The following is an 8,948-nucleotide window of genomic DNA, read 5'->3' on the forward strand; positions in this document are numbered from 1 at the left end:
TTTATCATGATTTTATCTGTTTTTCAATGTTAAAGTTATTATATAATGCTCATTATAGAACAGTCTAGAAGTTTATAAACATAAGCACAGTTTTAAAGTGGGCACTTCTTCTCCAGCATTTATACTCCTACGTTCGACACTGGTAAGAGTTTGTTTCCTGTCTGGATGGGTCTGTTGACATAGTATACCAGAGAGGAGGAAAGGGAGAGGGAGTCTGTCTTTGCTTGCACCCTGCCTCGCCTCCTGCTTTCTCCACCTAACAACTGTTTTGTCCCCATGGCCCCTCCCTACCTCTCACTCTTTCTGGCCTCTCCTCCTTGCTGTGTCATTGCTTGTACCTCCTCTCTCACGTCTCATAGAGGCTGGCGATCTGGCTCAGGGACAGCCAGTACTGCAAAGAGCAACCTCAGCCATCCCTTCTCCTGTTGGCTATCTCCCTGGGACAGTCCTTCCCATGACTATGTCTAGACCAAGGTGTGTGTGTCTAGGACAGCTGCCATGTTCCACTGTTCTGTGACAGTCAGCTGTGTCACCTCAGGCCCTCTAGTGTGCTGTCAATCAAGAGCTCTTCTTTTGAAAGTGGCCACGTGGCAAAAACTCTTTCGCACTGTCCCAATATTTGCCGGCACTACAGCAAATAATTTGATGCTTTGTACATAGCAGAGCCTCTGAAGGGGAGAGAACATGGGCCATCTTTTCACTCATCCTTCAGAGGCGTTTCAGGAGTCCCTCAGGCCTGTGTTGTGCTCCTTTGATTTTACCCATGACTGATTCTCTGAGGATGCATAGTCCTTGCAGGTAGGAAGTGTTGATGTCCGTGATGGCTCTATCACGGACTTGCTGTGTGATCTTGGACAAGCTGGTGCCTCTCTCTGAGCCTCTGCTTGTTTGTGGACATGTTAAAAGGGATAGGTTTATCACTCCTTAGTTGGAAAGGACCATGACTGTCTTACTCAGTACCAGCTTTACAGCACACAAAACACAGTAGGGAATCAATCAATCAATACTTTGCTAGAGGATGAAAGGCTGGGCAGGCGGTTCCTCGGGTCATCCTCATGCTGTTGAATGATGTAGAGATTAGTATTGGCCTCAGTAATAGAGGGAAGCAGCAGGAGAACATGGTCCCTCTGCTGTGGGTGAGGACGAGTTGGGACACTTACTTGAGTTCATACTTCTGTGTCACAGAGGCCCGCTCTTGACTTTACTATGCTGTGGTCTAGGACAGTGGCTCTCAACCTTCCTAGTGCAGTGACCCTTTAATATCTTGTGATGACCCCCCATCATAAAATTATTATTGCTACTTCATAACTGAAATTTTGCTACTGTTATGAACTGCAGTGTAAATGTGGGTGTTTTCCCTTGTTCTTAGGTGACCCCTGTGAAAGGGTCGTTCAATCCCTCAAGGAGTCATGACCCACAGGTTGAGAACTGCTAGTTTAGGACTCTGCCTGTCCTCTGCCACAAACGTACATACTCTGGGTTAGGTCCTGAGCATACGTGTGAAGAAGCCCTGGGTGCTGGGCAGAGCTTGTGCCAACAGCAAGTCCTTCACTGTCACCATCTTGCCAAGTCCCTACCCTGACAGTTGGTTTCCTGGCTGTCTGTCCTGCTGTCGTGGCTGGTGAGAAGGGATGAGTTTCCATTCCTCAGGATAGGTAGTATGGTTTCTGCCTGTGCCCTTGTGCCTACTTTCTCTGTGGCTGCCAGCAGTGTGCGTTTTGCACTGCTCACGAGTGATGTGAATGGGTAGTTAGGCAAGCTTAGATATGTAAGAAGACCCAGCCAGGTGTCCACAGCTGAGGATGACTTGGGGGGAAGAGGGGGGCTCAGGCTTTCACTTTTTCCGTTTCGGAGTGGCGTGCATGAAGCCCTTCTTCCTTGTGGTCCTCAGGTGGTAGTAATGCATCCAGCAACTGGACTGTCTTCATCGGTGTGGGTGTGGCATGTGCCTTGCTAGTAGTCCTGCTGATGGCTGCCCTCTACCTCCTCCGGATCAAACAGAAGAAAGGTGAGTGGGATCTCTGCTTTCTCTCAGGGCTGTCCTCACAGGATGGCCCCTGGGTTCTTAAGTATACAAGACTTCCAGTGACAAGAAAGGTCGTCCTGGGGGGGTTGATGGAACAGCTTCACCACGATGGGTCTAAGAGGCTCATTCCTCAGCCATTGGCCCTCCTGGCTGTAAAATGACTATCACCACCCCAGGTCTCATATCCTCATGGAACTACTACTGAGGGAGTAGGAAAGAATGAGCTGTTAGGGTGGCAATGGGGAGGCTCTTCCTGCCAGCCTCTAAGAGGAGATGCCTGAGCTGTTTGCAGCCTTCTGTGTCCAGGCTCCAGGTTAACAAGTTCCCCGGTTAGAACTCCCAACTACCGCCAACGGAGTCCAAGTGGGAGAGCTGGCAGTGTTTCCATGTAGGATATTAGGAAAGTGGGTGACACATAAATGTTTAACACGGGCAGCTCCTACAGCCAGAGTCATACGTAAGCCAGGAAAGCCCTCACAGCAGCAAGGTACATGGCTCCACCGGGGAAGGAAGATGTGAGTTCTAGGCTAGGCCATGTTTCCCTTGTGTGTTCATGCATATGTGTGTGGTTATAGCTCTGCAAGCTGCTGGCCTAGGAGCCAGGCAGACAGGCTGCAGACTGTTACCTTCTCAGCACTACAGCCTCTACCAGCTTCCCTCCCCCTATGTGAGATGGGGGTAGTATCATATTTTGCCACAGCAACATTAGAGGAAACTGGCAGGGGGCAAGCGGTTCATCTGACTTGTTCCAGGTCACACAGCTAATCAGGGCAGCGACTGGAAGAGTAGGTATGAGGTCCAAGTGAACTGCTGTGAAGTGGTAGGTCAGCCACATCCTGGGACCTCCCAGTACACATCTCCAGTATGCTGGAGGAGACCACTTATGCTGGTTTTCCATATTTAATTTTTACCAAAAGCAATAGATGTAACATTTAATAAGTCAACTAAGTACACCATATATGTATGTGTGTATATGTAGATAGATAGATGATAGATAGATGGATGAAAGGCTGATGTTTTCTTTTGACTGTATTTTGTCCTCTTTGGTGTTAAAAATGCCAGCTGTGACCCTCACAAACCACAACATGAAAACAAGCACCATCCCAGGCTGCCATCCCATAGCTGAGTGCCTGGCTTAGGTGGGACCGTGTAGACCACCACTCTCCCATCCCTTTAGCACATCCTCTGTCTCTGTCCCACACTGTCTGTCTCCTCTGGACCAGCTGGAAAGACTCACCTTTTAAACAGCAGCCAACCCAAGTCCTACCTGAGGACCTGAGTCCTAAGTTTGTTTTTGTTTGTTTGTGTTGCCTGTTCCCAGAGTCCCTTCAGAGGGGCACACAAGAGGGGCTCCTGCTCCTGTCAGGAAAGCTTGTCCCTGGCCCAGCACAGTGCAGAGCACTTCCAGAGACATGAGTGACATCCCCACTGTCCTTTCAGAGGCCCAGCAGTGGGAGCTTATTGTTGTGTGGCACAGCATCACTGCCTAAGGGATCAGAGGAGGGAGAGTGGCCTGGAGGTCTGCAGTCACAGGAGACCACCCAGCCCCTGAGTAGTGAGTGTGTGTGTGCAGAGCCCTGCTCCCAAACACAGGCTCAAGCAACAGTGACAGCCAAAATGTGCTCAGCCCGGGGACCACAGTACTCATGATACTTGGCATGTGATAATGCAATCACATTATGCAATCAGTTCTCACCATCAGCCTTGGGAGTCTTACTGACCCATTTTACAGATGAGGTGGCTGAGACATGGCAGCATTATAAACCGTGTTCAGAACCTCATGGCTGGGAGACTAGAGTTCAAAGCCAGAGAGCGTGTTAGAATCTCCTCTACACACCACTCAGCTTCTCCCTCTTCTACCCTGAAGATCCATCCCTTCTCCCCCATCATGGCTATCTTCAGAGTGAAGGAGCCCATGCCAACTGTTAGCTAATGTGAGTCTGAGAATGCATCCATTGTCTGGTTTAAAATGAGGACCATTCCGTTGTGGCATGCTGGCTGCAGCCTCCCTCTCTACACTGGCTCACCTGCGGATCCAGTTTCCAGGAAGCCCCTGGGAACCTGCCCCTCCCCCTACCCAGCTGCCTGAGCTCACCATCCTTGGGTGGCCTGTTCAAAGTGCAGTGCTGAGCCTATTTCAGTGCATATGTTTTAATTATAGCTTTATAACAGACTGGGAATCAAACTGCTGTAGGTATAATAGAATCCCCAGGAGATAATCTGTGGGATGATGCCCTTCCTGCATCCCAGACCTAAAAGCATTGAAGCAGACAGTCGCTTTCTCTGAAAATGAGAATGGGTCAATAATGGATGCCATGTGAGTTAAAGGAGCCCAGAGATGGGAAGTGACCCACCCAGAGTCACACAGCAGAGTAGTCAGGGAACAGGCCTGAAGCTTCCCAACCCAAATACCTGTTCGAATCCACTCTCCAACCATGTGGGACCTAACTGGGGACTGCCACGATGATGTGCTTGAATGGAGAGGAGGCTAGCGGAGAATAGGAGGGCACCTAGGCCCTCTGAGGCTGAAGGCTACATGGGACAAAAGGGAAACACATTAGCCCAGTTTAGTCCTCTGGCTTGGTCTTTCCTGGGCTGATTCCCCACACACCCCTTAAGGCAAACCTTGGCTCCAGGAAAGTTACACAGCATCTTGTTTCAGGTTAAATAACATCCTTTTCTCATTCTCTTTCAGCCAAGGGGTCAACGTCTTCCACACGGTAAGTGCATCCCTGATCCATATCATACTCACCTATTTTATTATTTTTAATCTGTGTGTGAGCATGTTTGTGTGTATGAGTGCAGATATGTGCTTGCCACAGAATGCATCTGAGGCCAGTGGATTCCTTGGTCACGCATCTGAAGGCCAGTGGATACCTTGGTCATGCATCTGAAGGCCAGTGGATTCCTTAGTCATGCATCTGAAGGCCAGTGGATTCCTTAGTCATGCATCTAAAGCCAGTGGATACCTTGGTCATGCACCTGAAGGCCAGTGGATTCCTTAGTCATGCATCTGAAGGCCAGTGGATACCTTGGTCATGCATCTGAAGGCCAGTGGATACCTTGGTCCTTGTTTGAGTCTCTTGTTCCACTGTGTTTGCCAGGTTAGCTGGCCAATGAGCAGGGGACTCTCCTGTCTTCATCTCTCCTTAGGATCTTGGTATTACAGACAGACATAAACAGCCACACCTGGCTTTACATGGATCGTAGAGATCTGACCTTGGTCTTCATGTATAACAGGGACTTTACCCACTGAGCCATCCTACCAGGCGCCCCCCTTTACTCTGTTGTCTAACAGACCCCCAAAATACTGTAAGTCACTAACCTTCACTTATATCTGACCACCTTCCTCTTTCTCTTGTACCCTGCTTATCAGGTCTATTTTTAATGATTGCCTTAAAGGAATAGGTTTCAGGGTACATTGGCGTTGGTACCAGAGGCCTTTGCCTAATTCCCGGTGAGAGTGAGGGCAGCCTCCCTCCTCTTCCATTTGTGCTCATGAAGGCCTGCACACTCTACCGGGCTCACCTCTCCAGGTCTAAGCCAGGTTCCCCTCCTTCCTTCTGCCAAGCACGTCAGTAGGGGGTAGCCTGAGGATCTGCTACAGTGGTGATAAAGTCCATCAGAAGTCACAGCCCGCTCAGGGGCTCAGGTGGTGACATCACAAGATACCTTAGTTCAGGGGGGTGTAGTGCAGAGCTCTGCTCTAGGAGCTAGGGTACAATCCCAGGGGCAGACTTGGAGAGGGATGCAGGAAGTGAGTGTAGAAGCCGAGCCATCCAGAGCATGGTGGCTCCGACACAGCAGGGATGGGTGGCCATGTATGAGGGACTTAGACAGAGGAAGCCACAACCTCTGAAGAGACATGTGAGCAGGGACTTGTAGCTCTGGGCTCTGATGCACGCCTTGCATGCTTGGACAAGAGAACAAGTAGAGCCACACCTGGAGTTGGGAGGCCCAACTGACTGGGCACAGGAAGGCAAGAAATGGGAAAGCTCATTCAGCCATGCGAGCTTCACCTCTTTGGGAGAAGAGTGGCACTCTTTGGGCTTTTCTGGCTTATAAGATGGGCACTGGTGCTCCCCAGAAGCGTAGGACAGTACCCCAGAATCTGTCATGTGAAGGTGCCAATGTAAAGTATAAAATCTGTAAATGGCTTCGTGTCGGTATAGGTGAAGTTATGTCCTCACGAGCTGGGCAGATCTTTCTGTCCTTCCTCCATCATTCTCTCTCCCTCCCTCCCTTCCCCTCCCGCCTCCTTTCCTTCCTTCTGGAGCTCAGAATTGAATTAAGGATCTAGAGCAGCGAAAGCCACTGGTATAGAGCTTGTGACTGTAGAAGAACTTGCGTGGTTCCATTGAGAGATGTGATGTAGCTTTTATTTTACAAATATCGCCTTCTCTGTGTAGAAGCTGGGCGACGGGTGAGGTGGAGGCAGAAGGGCCAGTAACTGGGCTGCTCTAAGCAGATGATGAAGGCTTGGGCCAGGGGGGAATATGGGCTAAGAAGTGGTCAGACTCTAGCTGTACTTTAAAGAAGAGTCAAGAAGACTTGCTAATGAACTGGTTATAGTGTCAAGGACAACTCACGTTTGGGGACAGTGAGGAGTCGGTGTCCTGGCTGGAGGACCATCAGTCGTAGAAACTGTGGTTGCACATAGCAAGAGCACCTCACCTACCTTCAGGGGCTCTGGGAAGCTTCACCTGCCCACGTCTGCACAACAAGAGAGTGCACAGTGCCCCTGGGATGGACCTGGGCTCTGTTTTGGTCTCCCAGGCAGCCTCCTGAGCAGACCCTGTCCAACCTCGGAGCCTCTGCTCCTGAACATGCACATCACTACCTCCGCCCCGCACCCCACTCCCCCAGGAATCCTGTTCTTTCACCCTCGATCTGCTTGCTACATCCCTTCCACCTGGCCCAGTCTTTTCCAGGAGCAAAACTTATCTCTCTGATCTCTTCAGAGACCTTCAGGTTTACTTTCTGTTGGCCTTCAAGATCAAGTCCAAAGGCCTTATGGTACAAGCTCTGTGCTTACACACTGCTAGTTCTGGCCAGCCCTGAGACCTCACACAGGCCTCTTCTCTCTCCTGCCAAAAAAGGGGTCCAGCTTTGCTCTTAGCCCACTCACACTGCCTCTTCCACACACGTGCCACCCAGGGGCTGTACAGAATCTGGGGACACATTGGTTTCTGCGAACAACTCCTCTGGGGTTGTGTACCACAGTAGCTGGAGTTGGCATCTTTCTTTCACCTAATCTTCCTCAATGATGCCAGTACTCTCTCAGGCCTCCCGTGAGCCTCTGGTGCTCTGTCACGATATCCTAATATGTCTGAAGTGACTCTGGGCCTGTCTGTGTTTTCTTGACCACATCTCTTGAACACAGGGACTATGTCCTTCCCCCTCACAGCCAGCAGCTACTGCTCTGAGTGCCATCCTGGGATGGGGAAGTTTTTCATAAAGGCAAATGAAAGAATGACTGAGTAGTTTCCATCCCTCACCACTGCAGTGCCTGTGAGCTCTGAGCCCCTGGAATTCCTTCCCCGTGGGAGAGGGGGTCTCTGTCTGAGCCCCTGGAACTCCTTCCCCGTGGGAGGGGGTCTCTGTCTGATCCCCTGGAACTCCTTCCCCGTGGGAGGGGGGGTCTCTGTCTGGTTTTTCTGTTGTTCTCACTTGCCCTTACTTTGTTAGATAGTGCAGTTCTGGCAGACAGTGACACTACGAGATGACAGCAGCAGTTGCAGCTTCTGTTTAGTGCGCACTTACTGTGTCCCACGCCCATCTGTCCCTTGACTCATGTCATCCCACTGGGGAGCATGAGTAGCTCTCTTCCTATCCTTGTTGAAGGACAGGGCTTCCCAGACTTGTGGGTAGCTGAAGCCTCAGGGGCTGTTCACGCACAAACCCAACCTGAGCCCGTGATTCAGATTCCGTGGCATCCTTTGGGAGCCCCTGCCTCAGGAGATAATCACAGCTCCCCTTGCTGAGGCAGCCAGGATCTGAGGGATCAATGCGGTGCCAAGCCAGCCCAGGTCTGTGCAGGATTTCTGCTACCGACACAGCATTTCCCCATTGATGCTCCGCTGCCTCCCCCACCTGGTCCTTCCTCCAGAGAAGCAGGACATTTTCTGCCCTTTCATATCATTCCAGTGCTAGTCTACCCAGGGAGCTAAATCACTAGCTTCTTTCATGTGTCTAGACCAAAGTGATGGTGGGGAGCAAGCTTTAATGGTGGTTTCCTGGGCAGCCGTGGCTCTGGCCCAGCATGGGATCAAATACTTTCTGAAAGACATTGGTGCTGGTGTAGGAGACAAGGCCTAGCACCTCAGAGAAGGTGCCGGGGATCCTACGCCTTTGAACTCAAAGGACCCTGAAGGCTGCTGGCTGGCCACAGGCCCAGCCTTCTGACAGACAGGCAGAACACTGTTATCCCACCCACACGAGAGTGTTCTCTGCTCTTTTATTGGGCACTGGAGTTCATTTGGACGGCCATTGTTTAACTGTGACACGCTCACTGCATTTATTCTCAGAATACCAGGACTCACCCAATTGTTTATTTGTTTTGGATGGAGCTCAGCTTGGAGCCAGACTTGAGTGGCACCAGGGAAATCCACTGAGAAAACACTCAACCATTCATTCTGCAAGTATTTACGGAGGGAGTTATAAGCCATAGGCTAGCCCAGGACTAGGTGCTAGGGTCTCATTGTCCCTTGGGAGACAGCATGACATGCAAACTAGAAGCTTAATAATTGATGTGCAGCAAGAGCTAGAAAAAAGGACAAGATGACCAGAGCCCAGAGACTATCAGGGAGTGCTCCCTACATAGGCAGCAGAGGATGAGAGCTCCATTGTGGGGTGATCAGGGAGTGCTCCCTACATAGGCAGCAGTGGATGAGAGCTCCAGTGTGGGGCGATCAGGGAGTGC

The 8,948-nt window shown here is 50.7% G+C and overlaps 1 protein-coding gene across 7 annotated transcripts in view; it reads left to right on the top strand.

Moving 5' to 3' along the window:
* LOC116090918 (tyrosine-protein phosphatase non-receptor type substrate 1-like) overlaps positions 1 to 8,948 on the top strand; it is a 41,229-nt gene that overhangs the window by 24,521 nt on the left and 7,760 nt on the right. For all 7 annotated transcript variants that reach the window (XM_031371878.1, XM_031371875.1, XM_031371877.1 and 4 more), the window contains 2 exons: positions 1,892 to 2,008; positions 4,722 to 4,746. In XM_031371878.1, the coding sequence (XP_031227738.1) occupies positions 1,892 to 2,008; positions 4,722 to 4,746 (142 nt within the window). The remainder of the gene's footprint in view (positions 1 to 1,891; positions 2,009 to 4,721; positions 4,747 to 8,948) is intronic.

This window comes from Mastomys coucha, unplaced genomic scaffold (genome assembly GCF_008632895.1).
Source record: "Mastomys coucha isolate ucsf_1 unplaced genomic scaffold, UCSF_Mcou_1 pScaffold15, whole genome shotgun sequence".
NCBI classification, from domain to species: domain Eukaryota; kingdom Metazoa; phylum Chordata; class Mammalia; order Rodentia; family Muridae; genus Mastomys; species Mastomys coucha.